This window comes from Pelecanus crispus, chromosome 4 (assembly GCF_030463565.1).
Source record: "Pelecanus crispus isolate bPelCri1 chromosome 4, bPelCri1.pri, whole genome shotgun sequence".
NCBI lineage: Eukaryota > Metazoa > Chordata > Aves > Pelecaniformes > Pelecanidae > Pelecanus > Pelecanus crispus.
This window is the reverse complement of record NC_134646.1, coordinates 66780553-66798077: the sequence shown is the minus strand read 5'-3', so window position 1 is coordinate 66798077 and position 17525 is coordinate 66780553. Positions and strand designations below refer to the sequence as shown.

Sequence of the window (17525 nt, the reverse complement as noted above, 5' to 3'; positions counted from 1 at the left end):
ACTGCAGATTACAAAGTGTCTTTGAAAAAGGATAAAACGGACATGCCATGCAGTAACCAAGTAAATGCAATCCCTGATTAATATGCAAGTTTGAAAAGTTCAGAAAATGTCATCACACTCCATAGGTGCACCCTGGTTTTGGAAAGGTCTGTCTTTGTTTTGCTCGTGTATAAATGTCATTCCACATGAATTTCACTCCAGCAGCTTTTCATAAACTCAAGTCAATGATGATGTGTTCAAATATTTGAGTGTTTCCTTTAAAACTAGAGGCAAAGAAAAAATCTCTTCGATCTGTTGACACAGCCGTGAAAGACCGTGGTGCTTGCACGTAGATTTCTTTAAATAACATGAAGAGCTTCTTTTCACCATCCCACTGGTATATCTGGGAGAAAGTATAGTCACTTCCCAAGGCTAGGTAGTAATTGTTCTTGAAGGAGAAAGGCTGCAGCGTCATGGCTCCTCGGGATGGAAGAGCCTGTATCTCCACAAACTGTTTGCTATTCCATTTCATAACTCTGGAGTCACCAATGAATCTTGTGAGCGTGATGTACAGGTTATCTTGCATCCTGAAACTCTTCACAGCCAAGACATCTTCCATGTTGGGGATTTCACTGTGTGGGACAAACTTTTTGGAAACTTTGTTCCACTGGAGTATAATGGGAACCTGGGAGCGGCTAGAAAGGATTAAATGTGATTTCCCATCTATATCAAGAAACTCAGCATCGGTGTCCCTGAACCACTCATGAAGGGACTGGTATGAGTAAAATCCTTTGTTATTCCACTTGTACACTGTTGACAAACCTGCTTTAGAGCTATCTGCTATGACAAAAAACATTTCACTGTCTATCTCAAAAAGCTCTATATCATTTGGCTTGGAAATGCGAGATACTTCAATATCCTGGAATTTGACAAACTTTGTCCAGCTTTCGTCATACTTGTAAATGTGTGAGCCACCAAAGAGCTGTGCAACCACCACAAAGACTTGGTCACCAACAAGAATGGCTTTACATCCCACTATGGACTGACCTATTGGCCAAAAAAAAAACCCAAAAGCACATATATTAGTACAGTACAAAGCACCTTTTAAACCACAGAGATATTACCAAATCAGCCCACCCCTTTTTTTAAATCTTCACCATAGCATAATTTTGTCTTTTACCACATGCTGTCAGAGCTTCTTTTCATACTTTTTTTCTCCCCAGTAACTGGAAAGATGATTTCAAATGTTGGAAAAGTCACACATAGGGTGCAAGCATAATGCACCCTAAAATGCTCATTCCTTTTTTATCCAGAACACTTTTTCTTTCTCTGTTTGTTCAAACATGTGCCCCCTAATAGCCTAAACAATTATTTAAGACAAATTTTATTATTCCAAAATAACAAGATTTGTTATCTCATGACTCAGCAGGAATCTGAAATTCTCTTATTCTTGGAATGTCTATCTTTCCAGTTCAACTAGAAGAATGAAATACAGTCTATTTTTCTTGCTCCAAGAGGGCCAGAGTCAGCTTTTTGGTACTGTAAATTGATGTGTCTTGTGGATATATCACCTGACAGCAGGATGAAAAAGATAAATTTAACTCTGTTGTTTCTGTTAAGTCTTCCTGAGATTATGTTAAACTATAAGTATTTAGGCATACTGCAGTTGCCAGATTAGATCAGATTGAGCTGTGGTCTGTTTTGAGAATGTCAAGGCACTGTACAAGATCCACATCCAAAAAGTAACAACCAGACTTTTTATGAAAGTTTCTGTTGGAAGAAGAGAGGAATTCCTCTCAGAAGTGCACAGTTTAAGTAGAACGGTATCTGCACATGCTCCTCTACGCATGCACGGTCACAGTCACTACAGGAGACTCGCCCTGGCATCTCTCCTGGCCCCCTACGCACAAGTGTTTCACAGCCAGCCTCCGATGATCTACCACCCTTCCAGTGTAGGAGGGGTGGGAGTCATCTCAAGTATCATAAGGTATCTGCAGTGTAGACACAAATGCTTGAGCTGATCATCCAGGCTTTTTCTGGTCTAACTTAGTCAAAAAGCACTCTAGAAAAAGTTTCACCTGGCCTGTAGGTGTCTCCTTCTGCAGAGGATAGCAACACCTATTCTCTGTATGTTGACTCTACGGGCAACCATGACAACTAGTCAGGTCAATAAGCCCATGTTGTAAAGGGCTAACGCCAAGCATATAGTTAGTAAGGAGACTCCCCATGGAGCACATAGCTGGCTCCTGAGCTCTATAAAACACTTTTTAGGCTCTGCAAAAGGCTCTTTACCTGCCTGTGTCCCTTGGCAAAAGTCCCTTGTTCATTTACATTTTAGAGTCCAGAGCTTAAGCTGGGGCCTTCTAGGAACACAGGACAGTCCTTCGAGCAATGAGTCTCAGTGTGCACGCTGGGTGTGGAGCTAGGACACAAGTCCCCAACAGAAATGTTTCCTAATCGTGTCATTCACAGGAAGATGAAATACATGCAGTCTTTGCAAATGACCTAAACTCTCAACTTCACTTCAAGAGCTCTCCTAGAGCTCTGCTAACTCTCTTCGGGCCATTGACTTCTCAGTTTACATCCACTGGTACGTATTTCCCCCTAAGCTACCAAAACACAATGAAACCTGAAAAAGCAAAATTTTGCATTTCCAAAATTTCCTGACAGAGGGGTAGCATCCTGTAAACTTTTGTTAGTGACACAGACAGTTGATCTGAGGGGGTAGGTGCTTGCTGCCTTTGTAGACTTCCCACTCCACCAGATGAGGATGCAGCATACTCTTTGTTTCCCAAAAAGCAAGGTAAAAAATCATCTATCACACATAACAAGGAACAGGAGGGAAGGGTGCTCAATGGATAGATTTAGCTCCTGAGGCCTCAGAACCAGTAGATTGAAGGAGTTGGTAAACTGGGCAGTGTATAACAGCTCTAAAGATTCTGTCTCTGCTGTCATGGTGTGACTGAGCTCTGTATAGCAGCATGAGTGTCGGTTAGCGACAGAATGGTTGTTAGCATTAGAAAATCACCTGGCATCCACATGGGCTTTTTGCTTGATGAGTAATCTGGCCAGGATGCTAACTTAGCATGTTTATAAATGGAAAGTAAACAGGAAAGCTTTACAGCACATCTCTTTAGGTAATGACCACGGTTTAGATATTCCTATGTCATCTTCAGCTGTGAAACACGCTTTCCTGGCCAGCCTACCCTAGATGCATACTTCAGACTAATTTCCTTCTACATGCAGTAGAGTATTTTTACATTCTATTTTGCAGGCACTTTGGCAAGAGTGAGGGCTCCTTTAGCCTATACTTTAACTTGCAGTGTGATTCAGGCAGTGAGTGTCTACACTGGGCCACGGTGTGACATTCACAGCAAGTATTTGTTCCTTCAGAACAATTTACAAGCTCAGACAAAAAAAAAGCCTACTTTGTGTGCTACAGTGAGGTTAAATGTGTGTGCATTAACAAGATGCACTACTCCATGAAGGCACTCATGTCCAAACATTACACACTTTTATCTGCCGATGTCAACAGAGATTCAGGACAAAAACCATCGGCTGGCCCCATCTACGAATCTCATCCTTGTGAAATGCCAACAGTTCATCAACAACTGGAATCCCAGTGTTCATATACCTGTGATATTGTCATAACTCCTGAAATTCATTTCAATGTGATCCCACTCCAGCACCATGCAGTTCTCCATGCTGGGCTGTGCAATGGCTACGAACACATCATTCTTTGAGTTGAACGTATCCACTGAAACTGACTGATAGGGCAAAATCTGGTGAACAACAAAATCTAGAAACATACATTTACAACAATTAGGATACATTCTTCCTGGAAACACAGAGTAAGTGGTTGCTGATTATAACAATTAACACTGAAAAATGAGTTAAATACTCTGGGTTTTGTATAACACTAGCGTGGAAGTGTCAGTGCTCACGTTAGGCATGCAGCAACAGGGGAAAGCTTTTCCTGCTTTAGTCTTCATAAACTGTCCTCTGGAAATATAGTTGCCAAGGAGATCAAATAGGGAAATAGTGGCGGAAATCAGATTTTCCAGCTAGGCTGGCTGGTATCAATGAAATCAGGGTATCGAGAGAGAAGTCTCTTTCCCCACAGCTGGAAGTTGCTTTCCCGTCAAGTGAAATGGCCTTGCTAGAATCACTTTCAAGCTGAGAGACAGCAACTTCCAGCTGAAGTCAAATAACTCCTTAAGTCATGCAAATTTAATCACTAGCAATTTGTGTTATGCTAAACCAGGCAGAAAGTGAAATGATAATCTGAAGTTTGCCTGGGGATAGCCCCGTTTCGGCTAGACCATAGACAAAATGGTGTAATCAAAAACTTGGTTAACATAACGTTTTATGGGGCACTGTAAAGTAGTTTAGGCATAAAATACAACCAACCTGCAAATTACTGTCCAGTGGAAAACTTATTCTAGATACTAAGACCGAGGAGTTGGAGCAACCTGTAAAGACTAAGAGTGTAACTGCAAAATCCAAGATTTCTTCTCAAAATCCAAGTGCCTTTGTAGATTTAACTCTCAAATTCACCCCGGGCCAAGACAGCAGTCAGCATAGAGCCAACCTGGGGCAAAGCGAGGAGACTTGGGTCTGAATTTGATCTTTGGCCTGACAGCTGGGCAAGGTCATTATTACCAGAAAAAGAAACCAGTAGAGCAGAGCTGACAAAGAAAAGCCAGCACTTGGGCCTAGAATGTGGCAGAAGGCCTGTGCTGAAGTGATGTATGGATATAGATCTATGGAAAAGGAAATGCATCTTCCACTACAATGGAGTTTCTCTGCAGAACCACACACCGCTCTGTTTCAAGCTCCATTTGCTAGATGCTTTCACCACGCACTCCTACGTTGGAAGGGCCTGAGCATTCAGGGATTTTGGTGAAATGGTAATTAAGTCCTCACTCGAATCCCTCATTTTGGTGCATTATGAAATAATTGGTTTTGAATGAAGAACTCTCTGTCTCTGCATGCTTGAAAGCCTTGCCCTTGAGGAGTTACACTTCTGGAGAATAAAGATAGATGACTACCATTAAACAAACAGAGCAGATTCTACAGCTGCAAAAGAAATGACAGTCCCCATTCTTTGAGGGACTATTATAAATAGAGTTTGGGCTTGATTCATAAATGCTGGTAGGAAAACAAGAAAGTTATCTTCATTCTCACTGGGAAAATAAAAGGACTGGAGAAAACTGACACTGACATATGCAGAAAGTAAAAGTAAGTGATAAATCATCAAAGGTAGCTAAGGATGGAACAATAGCAGATACAGTCACAGAAAATCAAAACATTTTTTAAATCTTCAGAAAAAAAAAAACCCAAAAACTAATGCTGAAAAAAGACACCTGTTGAAATCTGAACAGTTGTGAAACACTTTGAGGGAATCTGTGAATTAAAACAAACCAGTCTGTGTGTTAGAACCCACTGCTCATTCAGAAATGATTCAGTGTTAACGCAGCTATTTTTACTTGTACCTGTCATTGGGCTCTTTATGTCACTCGATGAGTAAAAATGGGTAACAAAATCAGTCGTAATCAATAAAAAGCAATAAACGTTTTTAGCACCAGTTGGAAATATCAGACTCTAACATGGAACAGGGTTACACAGTAAAGAGATGCTGCCACATCAGGCTTGCTAAAAATGTAGGTCTTAGGGGCTTGATTTAGTTTTACAGGCAGGTCCACATGCCTTGCTTTAATGCTAGAAAGAGACCATACAGTAAATACAGAGTTGGAGGGGGATGTTTCCCAACATTTTTCTCTTTTAAGCTGGATCAGCCTGCATGGGAGAGGGAAGAGGATGGCGGCCCTCGCTTCCCCCCCGTGCTGCTGGCTGCACGGGCTGTCGCTGTCTCCCTCTCACCCCCGTGCCCCCCGATACTCTCTCTGGCTCAAGACACATGGTTTTGACACTGCGTTCTGCCGGCTGAGGGCTGGGGTGGTTCCCCCCATTCCCCAGCCACCTGCTCTGCCTCCATTCCTTTGGCTGTTGAATAGCACACGCCGTCACGGATGAGGGGCCCAACGCTCTTGTTGTTGGGCCGATTTCCCTCCTGGCAGCCTCTGCGCTGGCTGATCCCAGCACGCAGGAGCGCTGATGCTGGCAGAGCAGAGAGGAATCGCGCAGAGAACGCTGGAGGACGCTGAAGAGAAAGGGGAGCGATGACCTGTTCGGGCAGCAGCTCCTAAACTGTATCCCGCGACTCGGCCACCAGTTGTTCCCCTCTCCTCACGGCCCTTCTTCTCCATGGTGGAGACTTCTGCTCTAGGTGAGGCTACTCAGGACCTGGGGTGCTCTCAGGGAGTGTCAGCCATCCCTTCCTGTGTCCCACCATGGTGGCATGGGTGACCTCCAGCACAGGAGCGAGTACAGAGCAGGTAACTCTTAATTTGCAAACCACTTTCCTTCCAACCAGCGGGGAAAGAGAAGGACACCTCCAGAAGACAGTCCCAGCTAGGCAAAGAAAGGGGAAACCGAGCTTTCAAAGCTCAGCGAGATGATCCCTGCCAGCAGGTCTGGGCAAAGCCTGTCCCAGGCACGCGCACAGCCCGTTTCCAGTGACTGTGGGAGTGCGAGGCCCATTTTCCAGTCTCCTGAAAGTAAGTACATGTTCCCCTGCCGTGCTTACAGCCACAGCACAGCCCCCTCACATACTGTTGCGGGAGAAAGACAAGAAACGAAGTGAAATGGCTTAACCTGCTTCTATGATGCAAGCCATGAGAAATGGAAAAAAGAGATGCTATCACGAAAAGAATTAAAAGTGCAGATCACTGACACTGTGGACCACTTTCTCTGTGAATAAGTGATAGAAGCATTTTGTTCTTTGGCTTTTTATTCAATATGGCAGCACCTCTTTACATCTCTCCTCCCATTACCATTGTAGCAGGTCAGAGGACACAATGAACTGGTGGAACCACTGAGATGCATGTTTTACCAAGCAAACTGCTTTGTTACCACATCCTGCGTCCAGTCATGCTCGACACAGAGTACCAGAAAGTGGAAGTGATGCAGACTCTGATCACACCTGGCAAAGGAGGGAAAGACAATACTAAAGACTAACATGAATGGAAGAGGTTTGCAGAGCGTTGCCCGTCACTGAGTGGGAAAGGAGAATACACCTACAGGGTATGGTGCTTTACTTCAAAATGTGGTACAAGCCTGAGCCTGTGACTAACTACTCCTCAAGGAATGAATACGGGCATGTTTATGCTCCCTTTGGATCTGGGGGAGGCAATGGCAGAGAAGGAAAAAGCAGCTGTGGCCTGACACCGCAGACCACCAAGGCCACCGGAGGGTTACAGCTCGAGCAATGTAACTTCCACTTCAGTGCAGGGGACATGATGCTGTCTCAGAGGTGACACATTCCTGAAGATTTGCATTTCTATTCTACTTATCTCTGTTTTGTCTCTTACGGGTCATTTCTGCATGCAGTCTGTCCCTCTCGGACACTCTGTAAGGATGCCAGGGCTCCACGTCTTCTGCACCCTCCACCTTCCCTACGCGCTGGAGCTCCGAGAAGCCTGCTGCTGCCTACCCCCAGGCCCGCCGGGTTAGGCACAGAGCCTTCCCTCACAGCAGCCAGAGGATGGCTGGTTTGAAAACGTCCTTTACCACCTGAAGAGGGTATTACAGCTATGTGCTGTGCTGCGAGAGCACTTCTCTGATGGCATTTGAACAAATATTCAGCTGGGCAATCCTTGCACCTCATAATGCCTCAGCTCCCCCGCAAACTCTGCGGCATGTGAAATTAGATGCTTGGTGTAATTTCGCTTACAGCAGACAAAGGGACTAACATTAAGGGTGAATTTTGCCTGTAGGAACTTTATAGTTGGGTTTCTAGGTACAACGAGATGACAGAGGGCAGGTTGGTCAGTATAGGTCTGAGGACCAGGTAGGTAAGACTTGTTCTTGCACACTGTTAGTGCTGTGCAATTGCTCAAACCAGATTGAAATGAAATAAAGCCTGCTTTCACTTTGTACTTTTGCATCTCAGCGATTTGGCAGACACAGGAACGTAACTTTGGTACCGTTCTAAGCTACATTGCTCTCCTGGTTTTGACATCCTTTTATGTAGCAGATAATCATGCTTTACCTCTGCTGCTCTTCTGACATATTCTTGAATTCTGAGTTCCTTCTCTTTTCCTTTACATACTGCCCTTGGATTACCTTTCATACCTTGTGCTGAAACTTTATTTTACATTACTAGTAATCAACTTTTCTATTGTCTCTTAATGGTGATGACTGCCTTGATGACAGGTGAGAGCTCGAATGCCTCTGATATTGCTGTACAGAAAAAAGGCAGAGTGCTGACATCGTATACATGAAAGATGAAAAACAATACTCGCAGCTGATATTCTCAGTTATATGATGTGACTACATTTAAAGATAGGTAACTGCAGCTGTTCGGTCATAAAATATAAGCATAACCACATGCAAGTTTCTCTTCACTTCCTTCAGCATGCTTTACATTCCCTGAAATAAAAATCAAGATCCTAAACAAGACAGTAGTCAGAATATTATTGGACATTTTTCTCCAACTTAATGGAGTTCCATGAAGAACTGCTGGCAGTATTGCCGCCACATTTGATGCTATTAAACTGTGGCCTATTGAATAAAGATAACAGATATAGCCACATTATTTGAATTTCTTTTCATTGCTTTCTGTGAAATACAGAGATTTTGGGAAGCTCATCTGCCATAACTATATGGCCTTATTCCAGATAATAGAAAGCATTCTGTGATGAAAATTAAGTCACAAAGTGAGTCATAATCAAGTCTTTTGGAATATGAATACTCAGAGCTCCTCTCCCATTATCACTTAATCCAAATAAAAACTCGCTACTTACTTTGGCTTCGAAATGTAATTTTCCCATTTTATGCTTGCTCTAGTACTCGAGAGTGCTTTGTATGTAACCCTTTCCTCCCCCCAGGTCATGCTCACAGAAGCAAAAGGGTATAGTCTAAACTTCTGATATTTAACCATTTGTAGTGTGCTTAGAAATATACATTCTGAATACCTGTAGTGGTGCATTCATAATCAAAACTTGTCACATCATTTAACTTCTTATCCTGATATTCTGCTGGACCAATACACAGGACATCAGAAACAGTGGAATTTGTCATCTTTAACCACAAAAACAACCACTTGGCTTTGCAGTCACACTCAAATTTATTTCCCCTTAAATCTCTAAAAAAACACACAGAAATAAACATATTTGAAAAGGTTGATAGCAATATGAATACTACAGAACTGTTATCACCTTGACATGCTGAATTCAAAAATATCTGAGTAGCCTTGAATTGGTTTTTAACTGAGAACAGGGAAGTTTCTTAAGTTTTGTTCAGACTCTCTTACTATGGACTCTCCTTCACTGAGTGTTGTCCTTGAAAAAGTTTCAATTTAGAAAATATGCCCACGTATAATCTGACTAATAGAGCACCGTGATTCACACGTGAAGTCACTCACGTTTGTAAGTTTTCATAGGATTAGGACTATGACGTAACAAATCCTGACAGTGTGGTTGTCTGCTGCAAGCCTCCATCCCACCATCTACCGCTGACACAGATGAATCCCATTCCTTCGCTAAACTACTCCAGTAGCGCTGGTTGACGGAGTGGCCTTGCTGGCACCACTTCTGTGTTACATTAAAATACAGATGTAAGGCTTGTATTTTTAGAGTCACTGCTGATGTGGACTCAATTTAACCTCCCCCTACTAATGTATGTGCAATTTCAACACTGTACCTGTTCTTCGATCCCCTGGCAATTTTTGTGGCTTACAATTATACTTTGCTATTTGGGAGAGCCAGGCCAAAAATAGGGGAAGCTGACTAGCAGCTCAGTTATACAAGAAAACACTGACAGTAAGCCAGCAATGTGCTACAGCTGCACAAAAACAAGAAAAAAAGCATTTTTTTTTAAATTAATGCCTTTTACTAAAATAATCTCAAGGAATACATGCAACGATAACAGGAAAAAATGTTCAGAGACATTTAAAATTCATTGTCTCCCTAAAAAAAGCAATTTATATGAAACATCAGAAAGAAGTACAGCAATGCAAGCTATGTACGAGAAGCAACAGTGGTTTGAGAAATAGCAGTTATTTTAGAGGAGTCTACCAAGTAAACAATTTTAAAATGAGAAAAGCTAGAACAACAAAATGCACATTTCTTTTCTGTGCAGGTATCAGAAACAGCACCACACAAACCCAGAACATAAAACTCAGAGTAACAGAGTGACAGAAGCAGGCACTCAATAGAAAAATCCTCATTACTTACAGTTCAATTAAAGAATCTAAGTCACTGAAGACATCCCTGGGCAGAGCTTTGAGATGGTTATTGGCCAAAGAACTAGAAAAGAAAGTTAGAGCTTAGTATCATTGCTATCTCTTATCTGGCTGACTCTTACTAAGCCTGAGCTCACTTCCAGGTTGTTAATTAACTGGTACTGTCCAGCCACTGGCGCTGTTAATAGTTACGAGGAACAGGCACATATTAATTATTCTCATTCAAGAATGGAGATTGCTGGAAGCTCATGTAAAAGTAAAATATATAAAGCTTTTTATTGCCCAGGTGCAAACGTAACGCGCAGAGCAGTCACTGAGCATACTGAAAAGAAAGGGGAATGGGAATCACGAGTCGGTAGTGTCACGGCGGTACCGCTGCAGCATCCACCGGTCACGGCCGCACGCCAGCACGAGCTGCGAGTGTGCGCAGGCAGCCAAACATGCCACAGTGCTGCCCAAGCAGGAATTTTTTAAAGGCCATTTTTCAATTTGTGGAAGGCACGTTACTGACAGCGGGAGGAAGCTGATGCACGGAGGGGAAGGGAAACTTTCTATGTGGCAGGAAAACCAGCGGTCCCCCAGAAGAGTTTTGTTCAAGTGCACATTACTCTATGAAGTGTTAAATAACTTACAGGTGAGTCAGATCTCGAAGGCCACGAAATGCGTTTCTTGAAATGGTTTCAATTTTGTTTCCTTCAATGAATCTAGGCAAAAAAAAAAAAAAAAGAAGTATTTTAACAGACTTTAATTAACAGCATTATCGTCACTGGTGCTTTAAGCTACGGTCTCCAAATTCAGCAGGTTCCTGGGCAGCCCCATCAGACCTAAAGGCGGGGAAGTCTCAGTGGAGCTGTTCACGTTCCTTTTTTCCCTTTCCTCGGGCGGACTGCAAGGAACGATGCAGGTACCGGGCACGTGACACAAACATCCAGCAGAAGAGGAACAAAATGAACAAAGCAAAAAACATTATTCCTCTGCTGGTTAATCCTCTCAGGGTGTGTTGCGTGAGGCAAGAGACCCGTGTAGGAGGGGCTTCTGAGATGGACTTTAGAAGCTCAAGTCCTACCTTCCTCTCACAAATCACCTGCATTTTACAACCACGGGGCAGCACAGCGGTGCCAGGGCTGCCCAGGCTGCAGACGCACGCTCTGCCGGGGAGCTCCCGTGGCTGCACGCACAGGGCCACCGCCGCACCCGCAGAGCCGCGGTGTGAACTGCAGGCGTCTGAAGTCTGCATAAATGGTAAGACCGCTGCCTTATTTTTCTTCTGGCTGCCACAGTTCAGGTCTCTCCCACCAGGATGCCACCTCTGCAGGGTGCCCGGCTGCACGCAAGTCACGGCCCTGTGCACTGGGGGAATAACGACAGGCACGTATCGATTCCAGGAGCATGCTGCTCCTCCTGACTGCACGTCAGCATTTAAAGAAAGAGCTGATATTTGAGCATCTTGACCCCCGAGCGCTTGAGGACACATCCCTAAATACACCATCAACCCTGCAAAGCGATTGCAGCCAGGTGGCCATCAAGATATTGCATGGTACAGCTGTACCTGGATGAAGACAACTGCATGCTGACTTTATAAAAGGTTTTATGAGATAAAAGCGTCTCCCTTCCTCCTACGCATCCTTGCTTGCCTTCCAGGGAAATAGAGGAAAAATGCTATGAGCCAAGGTCTCTTCTCAAGAGAGTCAAGATGGGGATGCAGGAGATGACAAGCGCTCTGGGTTCTGCAGTTCAGATGTAGCCAAAATCCTTCACAAAGTGACCAGCACCCTGACTGCACACACAAGGTGTGGATGAGAAAGTGTTGTGTCTTTGTGGAAGATGCCAGCAATAGTGTCAGCCGTTACAAGGCTGCCTGGGGACACGAATTCAATCTGCAGAGCAGAGAGCCCAGCTGCCTCCTGACACCCTCACCGGCACCTGGCACCGCCGCACAGCGCCAGCTCACCGGGCCGTGCACATAAACACCGCTCCAGTGAACACACTGCAGCGAGGTGAGGGACATTTGGGCTGGGACGCAGTAATTTGCCGGATTCCTGAGTCACCAAACCTGGCCTCGAAGGGATGCTACCCTGGGAACGCCACTCTGATCACCAGCAAAGCTCCCATCTTTATCAGACCTGGCGTATCCAGACTCTGTACACGGAGCCAGTTAATTTAAGGGTGCACTGAATGCCACTATCAGTGCTGCAAGTGCAGCAGGACACAGCTTGAGATATATATTTAAACAGAGATATATATACAGGTATCTGGTGTGGGTGCTCCCCAGCTGCTCTTCATCCAGAGATTTTGCTTTGTACACAAAAAAACCTTGTCATTCTTGTTTGTCAGCAGGGTTTTCCTATTCTCTGTAAGGTCTGATCGCTGGTAACTGAGAGACGTGACTTATTGAAGCTCTAATGGTGTTACTGGCTGCGTGGCCAAAAACAACCCCAGAGAAAGGCCCCTCACACCCAGTTCCCCCCAGACGGCAGAGGTGTGATTTGCTGGGAGGAAGAAGAGCTCTGCGCACTTGGCCGGGAGGGCGACCACAACCATTACCTGAGACCGCTTGTTCAGCTGCGACTGAAGGGAACTGAGACTGTATGTAAGGCTTTACCAGTCTTCACTCTGCTCCCTGGTTTGCAACTGGCAACCAGGGGCAGAGGTTCTCCTTCTGACCAGCTGAGGAGGGGCAGGATTTTTTTCTTTCAGACAGGGGGTCTGGCTGCAGCTACCGACGCGACCGCTACAACTGCGTATGCTGCTGGGACACAACTGCGTATGCTGCTGGGACACGCTCCGTGTTAGACTCACTGGCACTTGAAAGCAAGTCATTAATGAAACAACGTACAAAAGTGTTTCTTCCTTTTTGCAAACATTCTGCAAATTACTTTTTTTCCTGTAGACACATGGAAAAGAGAACGATTAGATAACTCGCTATTGCTGAAACATCCAGACGTAGCTGAATCGTGGATTTCAGCATACACCATTTACCATTATCCTCTATTTCTTGGTCTGCAAATTCCATTGTTGGCTTCTCCGCAGGTATCAGACTATTAGTGCTGAATATACCCCGCCTTAATACCTACTTGCCTGCAAGACTTTAGCAAGAGTCAGTTTTATGAGCATTGGTCTTCCTTTAGAGAAAGACAGAAATGTCTTCCACAGCTAGTTCTCAGCACAGGAAGGTGGGTGGAAAGAGTAATTTTTTTTGCAGGTCATATTCAGAGTTTCAAACATACCAGCTCATGTCCGGTAACCCAGAGAAATGGCAGTCCTTTGGAGTATGAAGTGAGGACAACCTGGTACCAGGGCTACTACTTTTTTTAAAAGAAAAAAGGGTGACCTAAAAAAAAAAAAAAAATCGGGAAATGAAGGTAATGTAAAAATCAATGAAGAAGTGAACTAAGTAAAGAAAAGGAAAGTTAAATAAATTTAAATAATAATATGAATAATGGCAATAATTTATATTATATGAAATATATGTATATATTCATATATTTATAATTATTTATACTATAAAGATAAATGCCACAGGCATTAAATGGAATATCAGAAAAAAGGCAAAGCTGGAGAGGAAAGGCTGGGGGAAGAGAAGCAGTCTGGTAATCAGGGTTGTTCTGGGCAGTACGCGGATACTCTGCACCTCCTCTTCAGGCTGCCAGCAAGCCAGGAGAGGCTGCCCCACCTCCTTCCTGAGGTTCAAAACCCCTTGACAGTGATGGCACTGTTCTGGAAAGCCAGGACAAGCTCTTGCTCAGCAGGGCCTTTTCGGTGTGCTGCAATTGCACAGAGCCTCCTTGCACTCACGGCGTATTTTAAAAATCCACTGCAACCTCTGAAAAATGGCGAGCCACCGTAAAGGACATTTGCACAGGAGTGGAACATAAATCCTTCATCTCCCCTGCTCCTGGGAATCACAGTAAAGACTAAGACTCCACGGCAGGAGTCTTGGCAACTTATCAAAACATCTTGATTTATAAAGGACAGGGGAAGACATAAAATACCAAACTTACAGGTATTCTAGATGGAAGAGACCAGCAAAGGCATCATCTCGTATAACAGTGAAGGAGTTGGAGTTCAGCAAGCTGAAAACGGAGAGCAGGCATTAGGAAAGCACGTTAAAACTTGACACACTGGATTATGCCCATTGCGTTTATTGCCCATGACCAAACTAATCTTACTGACTCGAGCCCATATTGCCCCACCAATGCAGCACACATAAAACACTGTGGAATGGTCTATTTAAAAAAAAAAAAAAAAATCAAAGCCATAATGTGATGCTAGTTAATGTCCACTAGTCCCCAGGAAAAATGTTCACTGTGCCATTCACCTTCCTTAAATGCAGCCTGGCCCTTGACTCTCTCGTCCCCTGGGCAGGAAAAGCCATCCTTAGAGGGCAGGTCTGTTGAGTGTGGACCCCAGTTGCCCACCACCCCTCCAGCCACACCAAAAATTTTCAAGAGACCATCTCAGCACCACTCCTGAGCTCCCAGAAAGAGCGGGGAGCCCTTTCCAGAGACAGAGTCCTGCTACCCTTGCAAAGCAAAGCCCTGTGCGGGCAGGCAGCGAGGGAGAGCGGCGGTGCTGCCTGCTCCAGGCACTGCCTTGCCCTCCCGCAACTTCAGGGACAAAGCGTGCTAGAGCTGCACCGGAGCGGCTGTCACCTGAGCCAGGACAAGGCGGGCAGGGAGAAGGATGCTACGGAAAGGCTTTGCCAGCAAAGTTCCTTCTTTGCTGTGTCAAAGCACAACAGCGGATGATCTCCAATGTTGACGTTCAAAGGCACAGAGAGCGATCTCCTTTTCAGAAAATAGCAAAGCTTCTTATTTGGTCTAAAAATTGAATGCTACTCAAAAGAAGTCATTTTTGGAAAAACTCAGAATTCTCCACCACGAGTGAATACGTCAGCACTAATCGCTTTATTAGAGTAACTTATTAATTCTCTTTTTGTATGGTTTTAGGCACTTTACTAAAATTAATTTAGAAGACTAATGAACATGAAATGCAAACTTGCCCTGTGATCCTCGGTTATTATGCTAATACTAGACAAATGCTCCTTAACTTATTCCAAAGAAATCTAACAAAGATGCAGGCTGCCATCAAAAATAAATCCTTCACGTTACTATTTTACCATGGCTACTGCCACAGAAGACATAGTCCTGAGGTACCCAAGTGCTCAATTATGCATGCATCTCTTTTGTCATTTAATCATTCTTTTTTCTCATGTTTGAAGGGAAAAGTCACAAATTACGCTAACCAACAAAATTTGTCAGGGCCCGAGGTGGTGGTGGTGACAAACCCCTCTCACTCCCACGTCTGATCTACCGCATGAAGTGACGTGGGCGACTTCTGACTTTCTCAGCAACTGACCTCTGCGCCACCACCCCACACACCCCAACATCTCCTCCTGGAAACCCACTGCAGCTAAGGAAAAGGGATAACCTTCATCTGCTCTTCCTCCCTCAGCCCAGTACCACTATCCAAACCAAGCCAGATTCCCGCCATCTCTAATTTTCTACCCACGGTTTCTCTCAACCCACCCTTGGATTCATCCCTTTCCTTCCCAGCTGGCACAGGTCTGCTTTTTGCCCCTATTCACCGGTGGGCAAAGTCCCCTTGCCCTCTGCCCAGGGCTCTGTGCTGGCCCCCAAGTCGCACGAAAACTTGGGTTTGGGACCAGTGCCACGCTAAAGAAGGTGGAAGCCTCCACCCCTCGCTTTGCCCACTTCTCCCCAGCGTTTTCCATGGGGTGCTGCTCCCCCCAAATAGCGAGACAGGCCTTTGAGAATGAGGTGGGAGTGCCTGAGGGGAGCAGGCTGGCCACCATGCTACCAAATGCTTTTAGGGACTCTCTCTTGCTAAGACTGGTTTTAACATCTAGCTCCGTGGCAAGCGCTTAGCCTGGGTTTCTGGTGTGCCTCACATCTTTTTGCCGAATTTTTCTTTGCGGCGTGTCTTTGCTTTGGGGGTAACCCGGTCCTTACAGGGGGAGGCGTGGAGGGTCCGCTTGGTATCGGGCGTTACAGGGAGGCTGCGCTGGGCCGGCCGGGGCACAGCCAGCGGCACGGCTTCTCTGCAGACTACCAGAGAAACAAGTGTCGGGCCAGGGAGGAGGGAGGGCTGCAGAGCACCGGGAGCTGGACCGCTGTCCCCCGGGCCAGAGGACCATCCCGCCTGTAGGTCCGGCAGCTCAGAAGGCACCCGAGGGGCTGCCCTCCGAGTCGGATGCCGAAGCACAGAGTCACGCCGCAGGCAACGCCAGCGCTTCGCGCACAGCGGCTTTCCTCTGAGGCGCGTCCCGGCAGCCTCCGCTCGCCCCCCGTGGCGCCCACAACGCCCCAAAGCCAACGCGAGGCTGATGGGCGCGAAGCGAGACCTGCCACGTAACTCCAGGGGGGAAACTCTGCCCTAAAGTTATTCAAGCTGGAATTTTAGAAACAAAAAGGAAGGTAGGGCGTCAGAAAATGTTTTGTCCTCCTTCGGTAACTAATTGCACGTTCTGTGGAGTGGTTTCTGAGCGGAAGGCGCGTCCCTCTGTTAGGGAAGGGTGGCTACACCGGCGGGGCTGCGCAAGCCGGGGGGTCACCCGCTACCTCCCTTTCTGCGAGGGCACCCGTAACTCTGTTTAGGGGGAACGGGCGAAGCGCTACTCGCCCGCTGCCCTTTCTCGGTGCCATACTTACAGCAGCTGCAGGGAGGGCAGGTGGGAAAACATCCTGTCCTTGACTTCGGAGAAGGTCCCGTTTACCAGGCTCCTGGGGGAAGGAAAAAGGAAAAAAGAGAAGGCACCCATCATGGTGGGGGGGGTGGGGGGCGCATCCCACCGCCAGCCCTCCGCACCCCGCACTCACAAGGAGCCCAGGCCGGCGGGGAGGCTCCGCGGGGCCCCCGCCGCCCCCACGCACAGCGCCGACTCCCGCCAGCAGCTGCAGGCGGGCGAGCAGCGCGGTGGCCTGCGGGGAGCGGCGGGGGACGGCGGTAGGAGCAGCAGCGCGGCGGTGCACAGCCACAGGAACCGCAGCGGGGCCGCCATCCCGGCCAAAATTCCCAAATTCCCGCCCCCCCCACCCCGCCGCCGCCGCCGCCGCCCGCCCGCGCCCTGACATCAGCGCGGCGCCGCCCCCGCCGTCGCGCTGTGGGGCCGGGCCGGGGGCGGGCAGGGGGGGTCCGCTACGAAGGGGCGGTGCGAAGCCATGGGGGGCACCCAGGCGCTCTGCCTCCCGGCGGGGCAAGCCCCGCCGGGAGGCAGAGC

At 46.4% G+C, this 17525-nt stretch overlaps 1 protein-coding gene across 1 annotated transcript; it reads right to left on the bottom strand.

Annotated features, from left to right (window-relative positions):
- Nucleotides 1–208: 208 nt before the first annotated feature.
- On the bottom strand, nt 209–17306 carry LGI2 (leucine rich repeat LGI family member 2). Its single transcript, XM_075709511.1, has 8 exons — nt 17125–17306; nt 16957–17028; nt 14287–14358; nt 10918–10989; nt 10278–10349; nt 9018–9187; nt 3614–3778; nt 209–1026 (listed from the first exon to the last, which is right to left on the bottom strand). Exons 1-8 carry the CDS (start codon nt 17304–17306, stop codon nt 209–211), a joined length of 1623 nt encoding a protein of 540 aa, XP_075565626.1.
- Nucleotides 17307–17525: the final 219 nt, after the last annotated feature.